The following is a 24,533-nucleotide window of genomic DNA, read 5'->3' as shown; positions in this document are numbered from 1 at the left end:
GGAAGAAATTGTGTTATACGCAAGTTGTAAATTTGAAAGGAAATTCAGAGTGAGCTACTTTATTCAGAGATTGCTTAGAATGTGGAAGTGCAAGTTTCAGCAAAAACCACAGAAATGTTTAAGTGGAACTGGAAGAAACGCATGAGGAGGAAAGGAATGGAATGCCCAGAAGTGTTTAAAATGAGGTGGGAATATGCTTGTGTGGAATTGGACCAAACTGGAAGACATTTGTCATTCTTGTCTTCAACTGGGACATTGAGTGCAGGAGCTGAGATGTCATGGGAAAAGATTTCGGTGAGACCACAATTGGAGCCTTGTGTAAAGACGCCATTAAGCTGGAAAGGATGAAAAATAGATTTGCTAGAATGTTGCTGGGTCAGATGGGCTTGAGTTAGGAGGATAGGCTGGGACTTTCCTTTCTGGGGAAGGTGCAGTGATGGGGAAATCCGTAGAGGTATACAAAATTGATGCATCTGATCAAGTAGTCAGTCTTTTGCCCTAGAAAGGGGAATCTTAACTAGAGTGCACAGGTTTAAGGTTAGAGGGGAAAGATTTGAAGGGGGCACCTTTTTGCAAGCAGAGAATGGTGGGTCAGTGACGTGGGCTGCCAGAGTCTGGTGCAATTCTAACGTTTAAAAGACATTTAGAAAGAAAATCGATTGCCAGTGTTGAAAGATCTGAATATTTCAAAATATCCTTTGCCTTTTAAGGGTGAGAATCGTAACTTTTCAAGGGCATTTTTTTTAAAAAAAACCTCATTTTGATTTGCGAGTTAATGATTTAATTCCCAGATTTTCTTGCCACCTCCCCCCACCCCCCAAAACCCCTGAAGCACAACCAGGAGGAATTGTGTGTGGCTTCAGAGGGCATTCAAATTCCACACGAGTTCAGAACCCGGGTCACTGGAGCTGTGAGGCGATAGCTCTGTTTTGTCACTGCACTGCTGGTAGAGCTACTAACAAAACATCCTTTTATTGAAAGCTGTCAATACTCAATTAAGGCCAATAGTTGATACAATAAAGCATTAAAAGTCAAATTCCAAAATCTGCACATTCTTTAAGTTACACTCAGACTTGCATATTTTACTGCTGTCCCAAAAAACAGCAAACTTTCTACAAATACTAAATCCAACCTATTTAATTTATGGAGTATTTTATTTTAATGAAGTACCTGTTTGGCTGCACCAAGTAAGAAGTTTGGTGCATATGTCCGTGCACGTGACAATAAACTCAATCATTAAATAAATAGTTCAACATTTGCTTGTATCAAACTATGGAAAAAAATTATTTACATAGTTTGCAATGAATGTAACTGAACATTAACTTTCATGGAACGCTCAATCTAAATTTAACATCTCTACAATATCAATCCCAGGTATAGATACTTTCAAAGATCGCTTTTCCAAATAAACAACATGTTTATTCTTTTGCTCATGTTATAATAATTATGCTCATCTTTTCTAACTATTTGTAACATTCTGGAAAATAATGCACCAACAATGGTAAAGTATGCAGTTTTCACATTATTATTAAATGGTTATTCATTTCTATCACTTTCCACTGTTATTTCTCTTATCTTTATGACTTGGCCCATGCATTGCCTTGCATTTTGATTTTGTGTAAAGACTGGGCTTTTTCTTTCTTGTGCAATACACAAATGTGCTGAGAAACTCTGCAGATACTCCCAACTGTTCTTCCTGGGGTTGGCTCCGATGCTCAGTTTAATTTCTCAGTCTTTTCTGCTGCCCTTTGGATGCATCGTCTTGAGTTGACTTTGACAAGTCCAAACCTAGTGTGCTCTGGACTTTGAAATTCTCAAATTGTTCCACAGCTCAAGGCATCCAGTGCATTGGCCCATTCAGTCGCTCACAATTTGGTTGTAATTGAGCCTAAAGCCCTCCAAAAGGTAGTCGATGCAGCCCAGGACATCACAGGCCAAATCCCACCCCACTATCGAGCACGTCTACATAGAGCGCTGCCGTTGGACTCGTACCACCCAGCACACGCTCTGTTCTCATTGCTGCCTTCAGGAAAGAGATGCAGGTGTCACAAGACTCACACCACCAGGTTCAGGAACAACTGCTACCACTCCACCATCAGACTCCTCAACAACAAACACAATCAGGGACTCATGTGCACTTTATTGATTTTTTTTGGTTAATGATGGTCTCTGTATTGCACAGTCAGTTTGTTTACATTTGTTGTATGTTTACAGTTCTTGTTTACATGTGTATGCTGTGTTTTATATGATATGTAGGTAGGCTGATCAATCTGAAATCTAATCTAATTGCACTCTGGTTAAGTTGTATTCAGCAGACGTGCGGAACTCCACGTGCGGAGTGAAGCAGCAAGGGTCTAGATCAAGCAAGTCAGATGTTGTTGCTGTGGAGGATGAGACTGCACGTGTCTTGGGAAAGTGCCTCATGTCAAAAGGCCTTCTGTTTATGGGATTGCTGAACAGACCAAATCATACTCCTATCGTGCCAGGTAGCAACAGTTTGCATCTCCCAAAGCACAGACTCACTTTGACACTGGTAACATGTACCATTTTAAAACTTGAATCATCCAGTACTGAGTGAATGCTGCATTGAATGAGGTCTTTTTTTCTGATGAGAAATTAAGCAAGGACAGCCTGAGCTGCATTCACAGCCCTCTTGAGTTTCTTGCGGTCTGATGTGACTGCATTGAAGTCTCTTGCACTGAAGTGACAGTGTGTTCTGGTCCCTGGAATGAGACCTGAGCTTCTGATAATCTGACTCCAAGGCAAGAACGTTACTAACAGAGTGACACTCAGTCTAAAGCATACAAGCGTTCAATGTAAACACTAGTAGAAGGCAACATCCCGCGTGCTCTTCACTTTCTTGAGCAATACAGTTCCAAGGGTACCGTGAACGCTTCCTACTTTGAGAGAATATTGATAATCTTTTTACGTGGTCTGGAGGCTCCTGTGAATTTGATAGATGTTAACATCTGAACTGAACGACAGCTTGTTTTCCAATCGATCCCAATGGACTACAGCTGTATGTGAATACTCATTGTTCTCCCTTTTCCAGAAAGTTAAACCGAAGAATTGAGCATTATATGAATTTGGACTTTTCTTCTTTGTGACCTTAAACTTGCCAACATTTAATGTCGCGTGTTTGTTGGAGTTTCTTGTCACCTTTGATGTAATTTGTTTGTCCTGTCTTTGAATGGATGGATAGTTGATGCCGACAACCAGATTTTAACTTGTTGGCCTTTCATGGTTCACTGTCCGTGGCAGGGTGGGGGAATGTGGGAGAAGAAAAATCAGGTTTCAAAATAGAAATTAAAGTAGGAGAGTAGGCCTTCAAGCCTATTGAGCCACCTTTGTCAGTAAATAATAACGTGACAGAGAGTGAACCTTGGTTTTATGTGGGCTCACTCTTAAATTTTAAGAATAAATTGGATAGATACATGGGTGGGAGAGGTCTGGAAGGTTATTGGATTGGTGCAGGTCAGTGGGACTAGTGGAATGATGGTTTGGCACAGAACACAGACTAGAAGGTCTGTGCTGTAGTGTTCTATGGTTCTAACTTAGCAGGTCTTGCAGAATCCATAGGGGGCAAAGATATATAACCAATGTTTTGGGCCTGACCCCTTCTTCAGGAACGCTGCGAGACCCTCTGAGTTTCTCCAGCATTTGTGTTTTTACTACGATCACAGTATCTGCAGACTTTAATGTTCCATTCCAGATAGTGAACCTTGTCCACTTTCCCAGCGTATTGTTTCTTGATGATATCAAACTATTATAGATTCATACTTTAGAGTTACTTATATAGTATTTTGAGGAGGTTACCAGGAACGTTGACAAAGGAAAGGCTGTGAATATTGTTTACGTGGACTTTAGTGAAGCCTTTGACAAGGTCTCATGTGGGACATTAATCAGGAAGGTTCTGATGCTAGGTATTCATGGTGAAGCAGTGAACTGGATTCGACAATTTCTGGATGGGGGAAGCCAGAGAGTAGTGGTGGATGATAGCTTCTCAGACTGGAGGCCTGTGACTAGAGATGGGCCTCAGGGATCGGTGCTTGGACCATTGTTGTTTGTCATCTATATCAATGATCTGCATGATAATGTGGTAAATTGAATCAGCAAGTTTGCAGATGACACTGAGTTTGGAGGAATTGTGGCCAGTGAAGAAGGTTTTCAAAGCTTGCAGAGAGATCTGGACCAGATGGAAAATTGGAAGATGGAATTTAATGCAGACAAGTGAGGTGTTACATTTTGGAAGAACAAAGCAAGAAAGGACATACATGGTATGTGGTGGAGCACTGAGGAGTGCAGTAGAACAGAGGGATCTGGGAATACAGATGCATAATTCCTTGAAAGCGACGTGACAGATGGATAGAGCTGTAAAAAGATATTTTGGCATATTGGGCTTCATAAATCAAAGTATTGAGTTCAGGAGTTTGAATGTTATGTTGAAGTTGTACAAGATATTGGTGAGGCCAGATTTGGAGTAATGTGTGCAGTTTTGGTCAATTAACTGCAGGAAAGCCATCAATAAGATGGAAAGAGTGCAGAGGAGATTTACTGGGATATTACCAGTAATATCCAAGAGCTGAGTTACAGGGAAAGGATAAACAGGTTATGCCATAGGGGAGATTTGACAGAGGTATTTAAAATTATGAGGGGAATAGACAGTAAATATAGGCTTTTTCCACTGAGGATAGGTGAGATACAAACCGGAGGACATGGGTTGAGAGTGAAAGGGGAAAAGTTTAGGGGGAATATAAGGGAACCTTTTCACACTGAGAGTGGTGGGAATGTGGAATGAGTTGCCAGCTGAAGTGGTGAATGGGGGTTCAATTTTAAGATTTAAGAAGAATTTGGAGAGGTACAAGGATGGGGGAGGTATGGAGGGCTATGGACAGTGGGTCTAAACAGAAAAATAGTTTGCACAGACTAGAAGGGCCGAAGGGCCTGTTTGTGAAGCTATCATTGATTAAACAACTGCAATTTACAAATAAAACTCTTTTGTGCATTCAAAACACATACTTAATTAATCTGTCCCAAGGAATATAATTTTCATTTTTAGCAATTTTCCTCAATTCCCTGAATCCATTTATGAATCTTTTTTAAATGCACCAGGTTAGAGTGTGGACAAAGCCAAGACTGGATTTAAAGTGATTTCAAGTGACAGATTGGTTACAGGCAATACAAAGTGATACTCGGGTGACAGATTTAGCATAACACTATTACAGCACCAGTGACCCAGGTTCAAATCCGGTGCTGTCTATAAGGAAGCTGTATGTTCGCCCCGAGTCTGTGTGCATTTCCTCCACTTGCTCTGGTTTCCTCCCATCCTTCAAAGCCTTCAGGGGTTATTGGGTATTTGGGTAGCACGGATTTTTGGGCCGGAAGGGCTTGTTACTCTGCAGTGTGTCTAAATTTTAAAAGAATAAATTTAACTAACAGCATGATTAGTTCAGATCCAATTTGAGATGGGCAATACATGACAGTATTGCCAGTGATATACATATTGTGTGATACCTTGCTTCTCAGAATCTATGTTGAAAATTGGAGTATGAAGACCTTCTTGAAGTCTGTCTTGGTTACCTTTTTATTAGTTTTTAAACTTGCTCACAGTTCTTCCTAATAACTCCCTGACTAGAGTTTAATCTTGTACTTTGATTTATAACAATTCCATGTGGTTAGGTGATTACCAAATTTAGGAATAGTGAATTGAGCAAAATGTGGTTTCATCTGATCCCACAAGGGAGAGCTGATGTTTAGTACGAGGTCTGTCGATGTGTGAGAGACTTTATTCATTCTGTGACAATCCAAATACATTTTGGGTTATAATTGGGCTGGGTACTAGGTTTGGGTTGAATGGCAATCTGAGATGGGTGGAAATACAAGTATGTAAGAAATCCCTTGTATACCTCTGCAATGGGCAATTTGTAATGACATTGGCAACCTCACAACCTCTACCCTGAAAGGACAAGGATGCAGATTTTTGGAAACCTTGTCTGTTACCTGCCAAATTGTACAGTATCCTATCTAGGAAATCGACTGTTCTTCATGGGTGCTCAAACTTCCTCTTCAAAAGTGTTGTGGGAACGTCTCCATCCAAAAGATTGCAATAGTTGAAGAAGACAGCTCCGTACCATATTCTCAAGGACAAACTGGCATGAACAATTAATTTGTGTCTTGTCGGTATGCCTACAAAGTGAAAGATGCTATGGTCTAAGATGTCTTTTTATATTCAATTTGTCTCATTTATCTTCCAGATTTCTTCATAAACCACTGCCTTGCTCAGGAGATATCTGGCAAAATCTTGAATTGACTTCAGTTGTTGGTGCTTGAACCTGTGGATACAATTTTGTACCTTAAGAAGTTAGTATCTGTTTATGAATTGTGGGGTTGGAATTTCTGACAAATCACCTTTTTAAATATTATTACTTCTGGAAAATGAGGCCTCAGTGACTGATTTTTTAAAAAAAAATGGTCTTGGATCATTCAATCCTGCATTTCCAACTTTAATGGCATTGAATCTCCTCCTGTATTAATTCTTTTGGTTACAATGTGGAATCAGCCTGTGTGAATTGTTTTCTATTTCCCTGAAGAGCAGGGCAATCCAACCACCCTGTCTGCTTCCAGCTCTGTGATCTGAGCAGGAGTGATGACCCCTTCTCTTGCGCTCGCACTTGTTCTTTTCTCTTTCTGCTCACTTTGATTATGTGTTCATCCATGTGCACATTTGCTTCTTGTCATGCTCTTCCCTCTTCCCTCATTTCACGCTCCCTCCACCAGGGTCGCTCTTGTCCTTGCAAGTCGGTTCTCTTGTGTCAGAACTCCACGCAGACTTCCACGCAGCCACAATGTACTTCCTGGCCACTGCCAATGTGATTAACACAAATTGGATTTGAAATTTGGACAGCTTCATTGTTAAACCTTATGTCCATTATGTTTCCCAACAGGAACAACTCTGGTTCCTGCGGAAATTGTTTACCTATGATTTTCTCTCAGGGCTTGGCCTAGATTTACCCAAAAGAGCTTCACCTTGGTACATGACCAGGTTGCTACTTTTTAAAGCTCGATTCACCAAATCCTTTCTCATTAAAATCCAAACTTATGACAAGTTTTGCCATATGACCTGATATCTTCACTGCTTGACAATTCATTGTGATTTGTATCCAAAAGAATTTATTATGTTAATAGTCATATAAAGCATTGCATTTTAATCCCGTTTTCATGTTGTGTCCCTTAGGCTTTGGAAGTAACACTTTGAAGCGTAATTATGTTGGCAGAGGTGGGGTCACGAGTTGCCCAAGTTTATGAGGGGCTGTTAAAAGGAGGTGAGTCATTGGTTTTTGCATAATCAATGTTTGATAATCTTCACTGTCATCCTTGAAGAATCGAGTCATTTTGGACTTTGCTCCCCAAGTTTCAGTCACCTATGTATTTGATTAATATTGTGATTTACGGACTCTTTATCTTTGGGCTTGAGGCACGCAACAAGCAATGATCTCAGATGACGAAGCAGGTTCAAGTTGAAATATCCCGCCTTTGCATTAATAGGAGCATTTGGTACCTTGAGCCTACCTTGCGTTAAAATTGATCCTCTGTCACATATCCATGGTGCTGCTGAACAGTGTTTTCCCTTGAAGTCCAAAAGTACACCAGTGTCAGCCTTGAACATTAGTGACTGAGTATAAACCCCTTACGATGTAGAAAATTAGGATTTACAACCCTGTGCTATTTATTAAAAAAAATAATATTTTCATCAGTTTTTAATGGATGAGGATTTGTGCTGGTACTAAGTCCCTAATTTTGTGCTTCTTTTTAATGAGAAGCTTGCATTTTCTCCATTTATTAATTGGATCTCCACCTCTTTCCATTCTTTTTAATTGATGGTGCATATTTCACGATGAGGCAGGATGGATTTGTAGTCCAAACAACTGTTGATGGCAGCAATCTAAAGCCAAAGAATATTACAGCACAGTAAAACACAGGGACTGTGTTCCAGCACCAGTGATCTGGACGGGGATTTGAATCCCATGATGTCTGTAAGGAATTTGTACATTTTCCCCATGTCTGCATGGGTTTCCTCCAGGTGCTCCAATTTCCTCTCACCATTCAAAACGTACTGGAGGTTGTAGGTCAATTGGGTGTAACTGAGCAGTATGGGCTCATGGGCTGAAAGGGCCTGTTACCATGCTTTATGTCTAAATTTAAAAATAAAAACCTGCTTTATTTTAACGACATAGCCAAATACTGATACTTAAAGAAAGACAAGGTCACCTTAGTGCTTGCTGTAGAATTCACTGATTCTGCACTGATCCACTTGTTCCCATTCCTTTCCTTATTGCTCGACTCATTCAGTCCTTGATGAAGGCCTGAAACAACAGTTATGTATTTTCATCTTTGCTAAATTAAGGACTCAGCTTGACCTGCTGAGTCTCTCCAGCTTTGTGTTTTTACTTCAGTCATGTGTGTCTACAGATTTTTGTGTTTTCCTTAATTTTACAGTCTAATCTGTCAAGCCTGTACCACTTGTACTCGTGCTCTATAATGACCCACCATGACTAGGCTCCATTGTTATTTAATGACTGCCTATGAAGATTGGTGCTATATTTTGAGTCAAAGGATTACCCCAATCTAACATGGCTGGGTTGCTCGTCAAGGCCAAACTCGCTCAGTCAGGTGTAGAGGTTGTAGAGGCGCGCCATGTGCTCCTGTTGGTTCCTGATCGCCACCAGGATGTCGTCCAGGTACACGAAGGTGCCATCCAGATCTCAGCCCACTGCATCCATGAGTCCCTGGAAGGTCTGCGACATTTTTTAGCCCAAATGGCATTCGGAGGAATTCAAAGAGGCCGAACAGGGTGATGATGGTGGTCTTGGGGGTATCATCGGGTGAACCGGGATCTGATGATATCCCCACACGAGGTCCACCTTGGATAAGATCCTTGCCCTGTGCAGATTAGCCACGAAGTCCTAGATGTGCGGTACGGGTTACCGATCCTGTGTTGCGGCCTCGTTGAGCTGGTGGTAGTCACCGCATGGTCTCTTGCCCCCAGTTGCTTTGGGTACCATGTGCAGGGGAGAAGCCCATGGGCTGTCCGACTGCTGTACAATACCAAGCTCCTCCAGCTTACTGAATTCCTCCCTTGCCAGCTGGAACTTCTGCAGAGGAAGGTGTCTTGCCCTTGCATGGAGTGGAGGGTCCTGGGTCAGGATGTGGTGTTGTACTCTATGTCGGGGCATCACTGTGGTGAATTGGGGGGTGAGTACTGCAGGGAACTTGAGCAGGACCCTGGTATACTTCTTGTCCGATCTCTGTACGGAATCCAGGTAGAGTGCTGGGAGCCTGGTGTCTTTGAAGGGGAAGGTTTGAAAAGTCTTGACATGGTCCAATCTCCTTCCCTTGAGATCCACTAGCAGGCTGTGGGCACGCAGGAAGTCTGCCCTTGAGTAGCAGCTGTTCCACTGTGGCCAGTGTGAACACCCATGAGAACAGGCTACCTCCCAACTGCAGTTGGAGCTTGCAGGTACCGTAGATTGGAATTGTGCTGTTGTTGGCAGTCCTCAGCGTGGGTCCTGACTGCCTGATCTTGGTGTCCTGTCCCGTCGGAGGCAGGATGGTGACCTCTGCTCCTGTGTCCACGCAGAAGTATCATCTGGACTGGTGGTCCCAAACTTACAGGAGGCTGGCCAGCCCCGGTGTTTCTCTGAAACGTGCATGGTGGCCTGCTCTGGAGCCCCATCTCTGGTGGTAGAAATTTCGTTGGTCGTCTGGATCACCTCCTCTGGGGAGCTGCTGTTCTCTCGGCGGCTCTGCACTGGTCTAGCCGTGGGTTTAGTGATGAGCCCCATGGACGCCGAGCACTCTCTTCTGTTTCCACAGAACTGCCACTTTCCGGGTGGAGCTGCACTTTCCGGGTGGAGCTCCACTTTCCGGGTGGAGCTGCCACTTTCCGGGTGGAGCTGCCACTTTCCGGGTGGAGCTGCCACTTTCCGGGTGGAGCTGCCACTTTCCGGGTGGAGCTGCCACTTTCCGGGTGGAGCTGCCACTTTCCGGGTGGAGCTGCCACTTTCCGGGTGGAGCTGCCACTTTCCGGGTGGAGCTGCCACTTTCCGGGTGGAGCTGCCACTTTCCGGGTGGAGCTGCCACTTTCCGGGTGGAGCTGCCACTTTCCGGGTGGAGCTGCCACTTTCCGGGTGGAGCTGCCACTTTCCGGGTGGAGCTGCCACTTTCCGGGTGGAGCTGCCACTTTCCGGGTGGAGCTGCCACTTTCCGGGTGGAGCTGCCACTTTCCGGGTGGAGCTGCCACTTTCCGGGTGGAGCTGCCACTTTCCGGGTGGGGGGGAGGGGTTGCTGAAATCCGCGTCAGCCAGGAGCAGTTGGATGTCTTAAGGCAGTTGCTTCAGGAATGCTGCTCAAACATGATGTAGGGCTTGTGTTTGCCCAGGAGGGCCAACATCTCATTCATGAGATGGGGGCCTGTCCCCTAGCCCGTCCCGGTGGAGCACACATGCCTCTCACTCATGCCGTGAGATCGCGAAGGTTTCGATCAGCAAGTCCTTGAAGGTGTATGTGCCTTTCAATGGGGGTTCCTGGATGAAGTTAGCCACCCAGCTTGCTGTGCCTGGTCCAGGGTGCTCACCACGTGGTAGTACTGGGTGCATTCTGCTGTGATCCACCCGATCTGGAAATGTACCTGGTCAAACCACACGAGTGGTCGATTCGTCCAGAAAGTTGGCAGCTTGAAAGCGACCGCTTTGATGAGCATTGCTGGATTTAGATGCCGTCTAAATCATCAGGGCACCAATTGTAGCTGCACCCTACTAGAAAGAAGACACACACACGGAATGTAGTTAGATTAAGCTCGGAGTTTTATTAGAGCTCAGGCCTGACTTTTACTTGCACTGTTCCCGCCATGGCCTCCTGTGGCTGACATCACAACATGTATAACAAAAGTGAGTATCCTGAACGTGGGTACTTTCCTGCATAACAATGCCCTTCTTCCCCGTGCACTGTCCCTGTCCGTTGGCTGCACAGCAAGGCCAGCGCCATTTTGGGGTCACTGGCCTTTAAGCTACCCTTGCTGTTCACCCACCGGTCCGCTTGTTGGGGCCAGGGCTGCTGCACAGGCTGCTGTCTTTTGGTTGAACTCTCTGTCTGGAGCATCAGCTCAATCGCTGCCATGATGGGCCACCACATATATATAAAATACAACAATCACTTCTGTCTCACCCCTTTCACGGTATAAATGCGTACACCATCAGGCAGTCCAGTTGAGTTTAAAAAAAGAAAGTCTTCATTGGGGAGGTCACTTATATTTTTTATATGGTAGCACCTTTTATTATATTTGGGCCCCTATATAATCCAAATTTGGGTGCCATATTTTTATAAATGCTTCATATTTATTTCTTAAAACGTATGTGTTTTTATTTTCTAAAGGCATACATACAACAGTTCATCTCCACCTTCCATCGTGCTATTTGTGGAGGGGAGTCGGATTTCCAAATAATTGCAATATATTTCCCAGCTACTGATAAAGCTACTTTAATAAATTAAATTTGGAATTTAGTTAATTACTTATTTTAATAAAATTGTCCAAAAGATAAAGGTTGTCTGCAAAGGCCGCCCCTGTTATCCTTGTTAGTATTTCAGTAATATCCTGCCAGAAAGGTCTCCCCTTCACACACACATGACTACGTAGCACCTCTGATATTTCTGATTTTGATTTATGTAATTTCTGTGGTGTGAGAAAAAATTGGTGTAGAAAATGTTTTTGTACTAATCCAAATCTTGCATTTATAATTGACGTCATGCTATCTAAACACCAATCAGACCACCGTCTTTCCATTAATGTGACTTCGAGATGCGACTCCCATCTCTCTCTTGATCTTGGTTAACCTTGTTTTGCACTTTCATTTTGGAGAGCATGGTACATTTTAAATATAAATTTAGATGTATTCCCCAGCCAAATCGTTTGTTCCATCTCACTAATTTCAGGTGGGCCCAAGTTTGGTCCCCATCTTTCTCTTCGGAACGATCTTAACTGGAGAAAGGAAAAGAATGTTCCATTAGCTACTCCATACTTATTTCTTAATTGTTCAAAAGACATGAGATCCTTCCAAATAACAATCATCAACATATCTTATTCCTGTATCATTCCATGAATTCAGTATTTTGTCACCCAGATTCGTAGGCCGTAGCACATTTTTACATAATGTGTCCTCAGTGATATATCTGCTTCCCCCGCCCCCCCCCCCCCCCGATTCATTTATTTCTTGTCACATTCTAATCATGTGTATTATAGGGTTATCCATTTTTTTTTTGTAATTGACTTAGCTTCCACTTATAAATAAAGTCCTTTATTGAATTTTGTCCTATTTAAATCCACGAAGGGGGGACTGTTTTCTTCAAGAAAGATGATAGAAAACTTTGTTGTGCTGATAGACTTCTGGATTTTAAGAATTATTTTCTAAGTCCTCTCAATTTATAGTCCCATGTTAACTTTTGCAGTGTGATTCTTGGTACTCTGTTATTCCATAGGAATTGTCTTATGAAATTATGTAATAATTGGAAGAAAATTTTAGTTAGTGCAATAGGGCAATGATTGAAAGAGATACCGTAGTGTTGGCATTACTTTCATATTTTTTGAAAACTTTATTTATAATCAATAATAAATGATACATGCGAAGTGCAATGCAATATATATTTTATCCCATAAATCCCCCCTACCCAACCCACAACTAAACTATCCCCCCCAAGAAAAGAAAGAAGAAAATGAAAGCGGAGGAGAGTAGTTAAAGCAATACATTCACCCCACCCATGTGTGGGAAAATAAATTTTAATAATTGGAATGCATCCATGTACGTGCTCCAAACCTTAACAAAAAAAGAATAATTATTTCGTAAATGATATGCTATTTTCTCTAAAAGAATACATGACCTAATCTCCGCATGCCATCATCGAATATTCAATTTAATCTCATTCTTCCATGTAGCATGGCTACTGCTAAAGCCAACTTCATGAAAGCAATTTGAGATTTATCTAATTTTAACTCTAAACTCAATGGTTTAATATAACCCAATAGAAATATCATAGGGTCAAATGGAATTTTAAATTTAAACATAACTTTCAAAAATTCTTTAATTTTATTCCAAAAATGTTTAACCGTCTTACATAACCAAACTGAAAATAAAAAAAGTTCCCTCTTATGACATTGAAGACATAAATCTGAGGTGACGTATTTAAATTTCTTAAATTTCTCCGAAGTTAAGTATACTTGATGAATAAAATTATGAACCAATCTGTATCACACATTCACAATTTTAGTCATACTATCTCCACTTATTGACATCCACTCATCTGGGGAGATAGATATTCCTAAGTCTTTCTCCCATTTCACTCTAGTTTTATCTACATCTGGCTTAGGTGTTTTAACCTGCAATAAATTATACATGTTTGATATAAAACCTCTCTTACCACCATCATTTTTTAAAAAATTACACTTCCTATTAATGTAATCGGAAAATCTTTCTGTAAATCTTTTTTAAATTTTTTTTCTAGTAGAGGGGTATAATTAAGCTTTTATAAATTCTGTAAATTATTATCTGTCATTATTTCTAAGTATTTAATTCCCTCTTCCATTTAAATCTGCTTTCTTTTTGATCTCTTTCATAATCAAAGATCTGTAATGGCATTCTCACTTTTGTCCATATTTATTTTATACCCCGATATTCTTCCATATTTTTGTAATATTGTTTGTAATCTTATCGATGATCCAGCTCGGTCAGAAATATATAATAGCACGTCATGAGCAAATGAAGTGATTTTATGTTCTTCCTGCCCAACTTTGAGGCCCTTAATATCCGATTCCCTTTTTATAACCTCCGCCAGAGGTTCAATAGCTAGGATGAATAATGCTGGTGTTAGGGAACACCCCTGTCTACTCAATCGACTCGAGGGAAAAAATCAATGACATTTGGTTATTATAATTTTAGTTTGTAGCTCATGATAGAGTTTTTATCCAATTTATTAATTTTCTACCTACTCCAAATTTTTCCAATGTTTTGTATAACGGGCATGTGAATTTTCCACATTTCTGCAGAAATCTGTGTTTTTAAAGTCCACCTCCGCGTTTTATCCGTGTCCTCCCTGTTCGCTCTTATCCCCTCAGCTAGTGCTAGGATCCGTGCAGTGCTAGGATCTTGCTCTGCTGACTTTGGCTGTCATGTTTCCTGCAGTATAGTAAAGATGCTTCACATGAACTCCCCTTGGTTGCAAAGCATTTCTGACGTGTTCCAATGCCATGCCATTTATGCCAGTGGCACTTCCTTGTGCTTTTACCCATATCTCGAAAACGATTGGGAAAGACTAATTGCTTTTAAGGTTAACTGAATAAAAACCCCAAGTTTAGATGAATATCAGTGCAAAGAAATGATTATGGATTGGGCAGGGCTGTATCTGGTGATTGAGGACAAGTTGGACAGGGGTGCTACCTAGAGATAGGGTGCGGGGTAGTAGTTACTACTTGAGGATTGGATGCAAGTTGTCAAGGGCACAGCTTGACATGCTAGGTGCTAGTTATGGGAAAATACTGCTTGGGATCAGGAGAAGCAGACACTCTGGTTTGAGTATAGGTCAAGTAGGTACTGCCTGGTGATTTGAAAGGGGCTTGGAGTCTTGGTACAGTTGGTAGTATCTGTCTGATATACTGTGCTTACTGTTTAAACAAAAAAACAATTGATTGTGTTTAAAATGTCTAGTTTTTTTAATAGCTTGAAACTGGTAATTATGTGTGTACATTTTGTAAGATTTTCCAAATGGGTGGCGCTGTCCCCCAAACCCCCTCACAAGGGGAGCTGCATGTCTCGTGCAAGTGCTCAGCACTTTTCCTTTTTTTTTTAAACATCACTCACACGCCTGATATAAGAAAGACTGTTCTAGTCAGTCAAATGCCTATTCTGCGTCTAAAGAAATAGTTAAGTTTGGATTCAACCTTGATTTTGCCACTTGTATTATATTGAATAATCTACCTAGACTATTTGAAGAGTGCCTTCCTTTAACAGATTCACCTGATCTGGATGTATTCGCTTTGGTAAATACTCACCCAGTCTGTTACCTTGTGCCTTTACTAGAATTTGATAGTCTGCAATCAGAAGTGATATTGGTCTGTATGATGACACTTTTAATGGATCTCTACCTTTCTTCAGTAGGACTGTAATTATAGCAGTTGAAAAAATTTCCGGGAAGGGTTGGGTCTCCACTGCCTGGTCTAACACGTACATCAAAAGAGGCTCAAAAGAGGCATCAACAAATCTTTCAATTGTCTTTTGAACTCAGAAGGGAAACCATCTTCCCCCAGGGACTTGTTATCTTGCAAAGTACCCAGAGCTTTCTCTATTTCTTCCCTTGTAAAAGAAACATCTAAACCATCTTTCTCTCTTTTTTTAGTTTAGAAAGTTCAACATTTGTTAAAAATTCTTCCATCGCATTTTCATCTCCTAATTCTGATTTATATAGTTTTATACAGTATTGTCTAAATGTATTATTTATTTCTTTTTGATTATATGTTATAGAATCAGCTTCTGTTTCTATGGCATTTATCATTCTAGATAACTCCTCTGCTTTAACCTGCCAAGTTAACACTTTATGTGCCCGTTCTCCTAGTTCACAATATTTTTGTTTAGTTTTTAATATTTTTTTGTTCTGTAGGTTTGTAGTGTATTATATTGTAACTTTTTGTTTTCTAATACATTTTTCTGATATTATTTTTCTAATTTTGTTCTATCCTTCTCTTTTCTTCTTTGGCTTGGCTTCGCGGACGAAGATTTATGGAGGGGTAATGTCCATGTCAGCTGCAAGCTCGTTTGTGGCTGACAAGTCCGATGCGGGACAGGCAGACACGGTTGCAGCGGTTGCAAGGGAAAATTGGTTGGTTGGGGTTGGGTGTTGGGTTTTTCCTCCTTTGTCTTTTGTCAGTGAGGTGGGCTCTGCGGTCTTCTTCAAAGGAGGTTGCTGCCCGCCGAACTGTGAGGCGCCAAGATGCACGGTTTGAGGCGAGATCAGCCCACTGTCGGTAGTCAATGTGGCAGGCACCAAGAGCTTTCTTTAGGCAGTCCTTGTACCTCTTCTTTGGTGCACTTCTGTCTCGGTGGCCAGTGGAGAACTCGCCATATAACACGATCTTGGGAAGGCGAAGGTCCTCCATTCTGGAGACGTGACCTACCCAGCCCAGTTGGATCTTCAACAGCGTGGATTCGACGCTGTCGGCCTCTGCCATCTCGAGTACTTCGATGTTGGAGATGAAGTCGCTCCAATGAATGTTGAGGATGGAGCGGAGACAACGCTGGTGGAAGCGTTCTAGGAGCCGTAGGTGATGCCGGTAGAGGACCCATGATTCGGAGGCGAACTGGAGTGTGGGTATGATAGTTAATGTTAATGGCGAATGGTCTGATGTCTTGCCAAATACTCTGTTTATACCACTCTAATTTGTAACTGGGCAGACATTAAAAATGGGTCAATCCTTGTATATGAATCATGTACCCTTGAGTAGAACGAATAGTCTCTTTCTAAGGGGTTGAACTACCTGAGTATATCAATTAAATCATTCATAAATGATGTCATTTTTGTAATTTTCTCTGTTACTCTCGCTGATTTGTGCAATGTTGGATCTAAACAAAAATTAAAATCTCTTCCAATCAATATATTTTGCTTCCCCTTGCTGTTTTAAAAAAAAATATCCTTCATTAAAAATAATTTGGGGCATAAATGTTCATAAACATTCATGATTCTGCATAAATTTTGCAGTGTGCCACGACAAATCTTCCAGCTTGATCGGTTAATGTCTTTACTATTATCGTTGGTGTATTTTTATTAATTAAAATTCTTATGACTCTTGCTTTTGATCCAAATGAAGATGATATTATTTGCCCCACCCATCCTCTTTTTAATTTTGCCTGTTCTAATTTGGTAAGATGTGTTTCTTGTTAAAAGGCTATATCTATTTTTAAATTTTTTAGGTATGCCAAGACACGTTTTCTCTTCACCGTCTTGAAAACTAATACATTTTGATGTTCTATCCATATTCTTTAAAATAATATTTTTTTTAAACAGTAAAATATCTTTGAACTCTTTAAATAATAGTGATCCTTTCCCTTTAAGAAAAACACAATTTCCCTGCCATGAAGAACACGATAAAAAGCTCTTGGGAGTCTCTCGAGGAAGAAGGTGCCATCTTTTTGTGCTGCTCCTTTCCAGGTGCCATTTTCCCCCTTAGATTGGAGCCTCCACCCTGCTACCACTTTTTTCAGATTTTTTTCCTTTACTGAACTCTTCGTGAATATTTCTATGCACTTTAATTTTAAACAATAGATACAAGACGGTATAATAAAAATTAAAAAAAACTTTTATTTAGTTCCATTATAAATATTTTCACAATCTTCTCCCTTGGCAACCTTGATCTTTTTTACAAACTTCGCAGAAAGTCTTCCACCTCGTTCTAGGTCTTGAAAAATCGTCCGTTCCCTTCTGCTACTTTTCCCCTCAAAGTTGCAGGATATATCATTGAGTATTTCAAGTTTTTAAGCACGGAGTTGTCTTTTCCTTCAAATTTAATCAAGGTCACTCTAAAGTCTTGAAAAAAATAGTACCTTTTCATGATCAACTTTTGGTGGACCATTATTCTGCTTGGAGTATTCATATGCTGCTCCCAGAATTCTCTCCCTTTCTTGGTTCCTTAAAAGTCTCACCGGAACTGGTCTTGGTCTTTGGTCGCCAGCTATTCTGGGTCCAAGTGTTTGGTGAGCTCTCGTGATGTGTAATTTTTCTCCAAATTTGTATTCTCCCAATCCTTGTGGGATCCATTTTTGAAAAAAGTTCACCTGATCTCTTCCCTCAATTCCTTTCTTCAGTCCAATAATTTGGACGTTGCTAGATCGAATAAAGTTCTCGATGTGGTCTATTTTGACAAGCAGTCCTTGTTTATCTGACTCCCATTCTTTGGCTTTTTTTCCCAAAGCTTCAAACTTTTCATGCATTTTTATATTTCAGACTCTGCTTGACCCATTTTCTCCATCCAGTCTTCAATAATCTCTTTTATTTCAGTCATTTTCTCCGTCATGTCTCTCATCACTGTGTCAACGCTTATGAATCTTTTGCTCAAATTCTCCATTTATTTCCAGGATGGTGCTCAATTCTTGACCTGACTCCCCAGTTTTACCTGGTTCTGCCGGTCCCATTGCCATCTTTGCTCTTGTGACAGAGTATATAGATATAGAAATGTTTCTGGGAGATAAATTGGGAAAGGTTTGTTAGAGTAGGTAACATGAAAACACTTTAAATCAGATCTTATTTGAAATACCGGAAACATAGTGACTTCTCACATCTTTTTGCAAGAGCTTTGAAAAGTGCTCAAGAGAAATCACTCATGGATTATTGTTTACCAAGGCAACAGATGAAAGAGCAGGCTGGAACTGCTGCTGTCTGAAAGGAGAATTTGCTTTTGTAAGAGGGTCATGTGGTTTTGTAAGCAGAGAGAGTCAAATAGGCTTTCTCTCAGAGTGAGAGAGAGAAGCAGAGATCACTTGACAGGGTCAGCCAGCAGAAGTTGCTGGGACTGAAACAGGACAAGCTGGCAAACTTTTGGAAGACAGCCTGGTCGAAGCCCTTGTGGTTCATGCAAGAGGAGAGAACTGGCTGTCTAATGTTTCACTTGGAATAAGGGAAACAAAAAGGAACTCTGTGGTGACCTGAAAGAAAGAGGTTATCATCTGGAGAAACCTGAAGGGGACAAGTTTTGTCAGCAAGACACTAGCTGATTAAAAAGGAATCAGTTGTAGATGTCCTGGAACAGCAAATCTCTCTTTCTAAACCGACAAGAACCTTACTGAGCAGTGACCATTTACCTTTCAAGAACTAAAGCATGGTGAACTTTATAAAATTCATAAATGTTAAATTCTGTGCACAGTATAAGAATTGCCTGCAACCAGTGAACTTGGAGGAATGAGAAGTGAGATTGGACTGTGAACCAAAGAACATTTCTGAATTTACACACACACATTACATACACGTGCGCTTAGAATTAGAAGGGGGTTATGTTAGGTTAATTTAAGTTAACAATAGAAAAGTTGGTGTGATTCTGTTTTCATGTTTAAAGATAATTTAAAACAACTTTTGTTTAAGTAACCATTTGTCTTGGTGAATATCTATTGCTGCTGGGTTTATGGGTCCTCTGGGCTTGTAACAGTCTGCTCCCTTTTGGACTTTCACCTGATGTTCCCGGTTCAATAGAAGCCTCTTCAATCTTTGTTCTCAACTGCCTTAGCTTTTTCATGCTAGTTTAAACAATTTTGATGAAGAAAATCTTGATTTTCAATTTTTGACTGTGCATTTATTAGTATGCTTCACAGAGAGCTCAACCAAAACACATCTGTCTTAGTCCTTCACATGGCCATGCTCCCCGACGTTCTAAACTTCACGCAACAAAGGCCACGCCCTTCTTTCTTTTCCTTTCTCCTTTTTCTCAACTACCAGAAAATTATTTTTTAAAATTTGTACATGTAGCCCTATCAGTCCTCGAGTCCATGCTGCCCAAATACACCCAAATGACCTACCACCACTGATGCTTTTAGTTTTGAAGGGTGGGAGAGGAAACCAGAGTTCCCAGGGAAAACCCACGGAGACGTGAAGTGATCAAACAAACTCCTTACTGACAGTACGTGATTTGAATCCTAGTCCCAATCGCTGGCGCTGTAACAGCATTGGAACTGCTACGTTAACCATGTCAAATTTAAAAATTGTGTCTCTTTTCATAAATGTGAGAATTGTTACTTTCCAATCAACTGGGTGTCAGTTCTAGAATGTGTAGAAATTCGTATGGTCATCACAAATACATTCATTTCTTGATTTCTGGGTGTCAGACTATTAATTTTAGGGTGTCTTTTCCAATTAATTTTACTCGACTTATTGGAGTGGTACGGTTAGTGAGGTGCTTAGCATGTTTTTACAGCGCCATCAACCTGGGTTTGAATCAGGCGTTGTCTGCAAGGAGTTTGTTTGTTCTCCCCTTGTCTGTATGCGTTTCCTCCCACTTTCTAAAGATGTATGGGTTAATGGATCACATGGCTGCATTATAGCGATGTGGGCTCAGGGGCTGGAAGGGGCTTTACCGTGCTGTTTTTCCAAATTAAAAAAAAATAAATTACTGCTACTTTTTAAAAACTAATTGTAACCAACCTTTTTCTTAATGCAAACAGACTTGGATCTCCTTTCCAATTAATTGTTTTCTTCAGTGAATATGAAAGCAAAAATGCTTCCACTATTATACTACCTGTTATTATAGTCTGTTATACTACCATTTTCTCAAGTATATATCTTTTAGCTACTTCCTCCTTTGCATTGTAGCTGTTAAAATCTTCAATTTGTTGTTTATTAACAATTGTCTCCTGATTTCTCACATCTGAATCTTCTCTGCTTGCAATTATTTCTCCATTATGAAAATCTTCTGCTCATCCAATGTTATCCTTAACCACTAGCTATAGTCAAATATGGATCATTTTTTCTGCGTCGTACAAATATTTCCATTTCCAATTGTAGCAAAGAGAATTCTTGCTGACTTGTGTGATCTGACTGAAAGCAGGTTTTGCAATCCATTAAGGATTTTAAGTGCATATCACAATTGACATTTTTAATAAAACTAACACACATCATTTAGTATGAAGGGATGTGAAGTAATCCATTCCAATACTGAGCAATTAATAAACTGGACTCCAGGGAATGTTTAAGCAGAAAATTAGTCAGGGTGATTTCCTCACTAAGATCTGGGAAAAGTTAGCAATAAATTGAAGGAGGGTGACCAAGTTGTGAATCGAGCCTCAGGGTTCAGGTTTATTGCCGTCTGTTTGTACCCATACAACCTGACGAAACAGTGCATCTACAGACCATAGTGCACATGCAAACAGTGCCCTCTACACACAAAAACATAGTGATCCAAAATAAATATATATATAAATAATTTACAGGTTGGTAAGGTTGTTCCACAGTCTCACTGCCTGCAGGAAAAGGCCATTTCCCAGCCTGGCATTCCAGGTTTTTAGTCTTCCTCGAGAAACTGTCTCAAAGATTCTGCATGCTGGATGGTAATGGTCCTCAATGATTATCGGAGCCCTCTTTTAGCACCTCTCCCTTTAGGTGTTGTCGATAGAGGGGACACCCCATTGATCTCAGCAATTTTAATCACTCTCCATATTACCTCTGATTTGACACTTTGCAGCTATCGTACCGAACTATGATGCTGCCAGCCAGGCCACTCTCTATTGTGCCCCTGTGGAATTTTGTTAGGATGGTGGCCAGTGGCATTGCCCTCCTCATCTTCCAGACCTAGCAAGTGTAGGTGGTGTTGTGTCTTCCTGACTATTGAGGACATGTGGTAGGTCCAGGATAGATCATCCTTTAAATTAACATCAAGGAGTTTTGTGACCCCACTCTCCTCGACAGAGCCATTGATTTGTTGTGCGCTATGGTCCTTCTGAAGTCTGCAATCATCTCCTTTGTCTTGTCCACATTGAGACTCAGGGTGTTACTCTTGCACCCCTGTAGAAGCCTATCAACCTCCTCTCTGAAAGCTGACTCGCTTTTGTTGCCGATGAGGCCAACTACGGTTGTGTCATCTGCAAACTTGATTCTCTCTGAGCTGGACATGTCAGTCCAGTCATGAGTTAGCAGCGTGAATAGTAGTGGGCTGAGGTACACCAGTGCTCAGTGTGATCGGACTTGAGGTTTTGGTGCCAACCTATACAGATTTTCAAGAAGTCCATGATCCAGTTGCAGAGAGGGGTACCAAATCCCAGTGAGGACAGTTTATCCACCTACCTCTGAGGTACGATAGATTTGAACACCGAGGTGGGTCAGGGTTATTGTTTTATCTGTGCACGTTTTGCCGAGAGGTAAACCAGAATGGGTCCATTGTTGCTGATAGATGGACTTTGATGCACTCCATTACCAGTTGCCCAAAGCACTTCATGTGCCACTATACAGTAGCCATTTAGTCCAGCTACAATTGGTCTTTTGGGCACCAGGAGACTTGAATCCTGGGTGGACAATGGACTGCTGGAGTGAGATCGAAGATGGCTGTCCTAAGTCAGCTGGTTTGCACAGTCCCTCGGCACCCAACCAGATATGTTAACTGGTGCTATTGCTTTATGTGGGTTCCTCCTTGATAAAATGCTCCTCATTTCAGCTGATGCGATAAAGGGTGGCTGTTCTTTGGTGACATGTTTTCTTCATCAAAACCGTGTAAAAGGCGTTCACCCTGTCAGGAAGGAAGGCATCATTATTACTGGCCTGCAAGGTTGATTGTGACTGGGATAGGAAAGGAGAAAGTTTTCTGAACTGTAAGGTCACATTTGACTGTGACTGCCTCTTTTTCTACCTAATAATATCTGGGCTTGCATGTGAACAGTTCACAAATTGTCTGAATCTTGCAGTGACTACCCCAAGTATGAATGTCACCCTGGGGAAAGATAACAAAAGAAGCTAATGGAATGGGTCATGCTGGAAACACTGAGCAGATCAGGCGCCATATGGAGAGGAAATCTGCTAATGTTCCTGTTTTACACACTTTATTAAAAAAATCAGAAAGTTGACTCTGTTGCAATTTCTGTAAACGCTCCCACTGAGTATTTCCAGTATTTTTCTATATTTCAAAATTTCCCGTGTCAGTCATTTTAATTATGGAAATAAATTTATCACATGGCAGAAAGCTTAGATTCAGGTTTCCTGTGGAATCGATTGCCTAAATTTGATTTCAAGATCCGAGAATATTTATATAGTAAAACAGAAAATGCGATATTGCACAAAATTTCCTTTATCCCACCATAAGGCAGACAGCCCCTTTCACATGGCCAAATATAGTGGGTTGAACCGGGCAATTTAGTGGGTAATCTGGTGGGGTGAAAGGACTCAACTGGGCAGGGCGGGTAAAAGGCAACTGAGCTCTGACTCTTGAGGGGGGGGGGGGTAGGTGGGGGAATTGTGTTAGAGCTTGGCCGAGTTAACTCGGATTTGACTTGATTCCTGGTGGACTGCAGTGTGAATGGGCATCTGGCTCTACCAAGTACCATTAGTGATGCATGTTTGTGTCAGTTTGGTAGTTTTAATAGCAGTGCAGATATATTTCAAGGGCAGTCGGCAGGGCTTTCAGCACGAACCTGTGCTTTAAATCATCTCAAGATTACTTATAATACCCAATACAATGTAGGTGCCGGGTTTTTTTTCTTTACCCAGTATGATTACTGAACTTGCATTAGTGCTCAGCCCAATGTCCTCTCAGTTCCCAAGTTTGAACAGTCTGAAGCCCAGAGCAGTAGATTTTCCCATGGTCTTTTATACATTAGACGCCGACGTGCTTTATTCCCGCTACAATTTCACTGCCCTGTGAGTACATAAGTCACTTGGGATGTCACCACTGGAGGCTGGGCCTCCCTTAAATTTGAGATATCCACATGAACCAGGTAATTCATGGTCCATTGTGAACGGCTTACTGGGTACTGCAACCCGGGTCATTTCCTCGCCTTTTTGGAGGGTCGGCAATGTGAAAGGGGCACTATCGGCAGAAATTGCCCAGCGACCCTTACTAGAAGAGAAAGGGAAGCAAAAGAGAGCCTCCCCAGAGTGGTTGAGTATCTGTGGATTTGCCTCCGGTGCTCCTGTACCCTCTGCAGACACAGAGCCTTTAGCCTAAACCATCAGCAACCTGAGCTCCAGTGAAGCCTCCAGTGCCATGCATCCCCTTGCCTCCTCATTCCAATACCTGGTACCCCTTCAGCCATCTCCAGCAGACAGCTGCCTGGTTATGAGTCCCTTGACCCACTGCAGCCTGCGTGGGTTCCCCGACTCCAGTCACCAACACCCTGCCGCCATAAGTTCTTCAGCCTCAGAGCTCCTCACTGGTTTGCCCCAGTGGCCACCATCCTGTGGGTCATCTCCTCTGCTTCTCCTTCTCAAATGGGGGTGTGGGGGGGTGTGGTCTCCACTTTTTCTCATGCCCAGTGCCAGTCCTCTGCTTCTGTCGAGTCTGTAGCCCCTCGTGGGCCCTGCTGATCATAGGTACCACCACCTTTGGACCCAGACCCCACAGAACTTTAAAATAAACCACATTTGGCTCCTTTAACAGGCCATTTAAAGCCTGTTCAGAGCCAACAGTGGTTGGACCCCGTGAGAGCACTGTCTCCACTCTTGGCTTTCCATGGGTCCACACCAGCAGCACTGCTGCCATTGCAGCAGGCACCATTTTTTTAACTGATAGTTAATTCTGTACGTTGTAGTTAGTTTGCATCTCTTTTTCCTCTCTCTACAGACCCAAGAATTGAAGAGTATCCCTTCATGACATCTCCGGTCCCTATGACAGCTGTGCTCTTGTTCTACATATATTTTATACTCTCTCTGGGACCCAGGCTCATGGCTGGCAGAAAACCCTTCGACCTTAAGAAGATTATGGTTTGGTATAACTTTGCACTGGTGTTTTTCTCCATATTCATCGTCTATGAGGT

At 41.6% G+C, this 24,533-nt stretch overlaps 1 protein-coding gene across 3 annotated transcripts in view; it reads left to right on the top strand.

The window, feature by feature from the left end:
- The window catches only part of LOC138763955 (very long chain fatty acid elongase 1-like), a 124,876-nt gene that overhangs the window by 70,202 nt on the left and 30,141 nt on the right, over window positions 1–24,533 (top strand). For all 3 annotated transcript variants that reach the window (XM_069939014.1, XM_069939015.1, XM_069939013.1), the window contains exons 2-4: window positions 6,255–6,360; window positions 7,235–7,322; window positions 24,341–24,531. In XM_069939014.1, coding sequence (XP_069795115.1) covers window positions 7,265–7,322; window positions 24,341–24,531 — 249 coding nt within the window. In that variant the 5' untranslated portion in view covers window positions 6,255–6,360; window positions 7,235–7,264. The remainder of the gene's footprint in view (window positions 1–6,254; window positions 6,361–7,234; window positions 7,323–24,340; window positions 24,532–24,533) is intronic.

This window comes from Narcine bancroftii, chromosome 5, assembly GCF_036971445.1.
Source record: "Narcine bancroftii isolate sNarBan1 chromosome 5, sNarBan1.hap1, whole genome shotgun sequence".
Taxonomy (NCBI): Eukaryota; Metazoa; Chordata; class Chondrichthyes; order Torpediniformes; family Narcinidae; genus Narcine; species Narcine bancroftii.
This window is presented reverse-complemented; position numbering and strand designations above follow the sequence as displayed.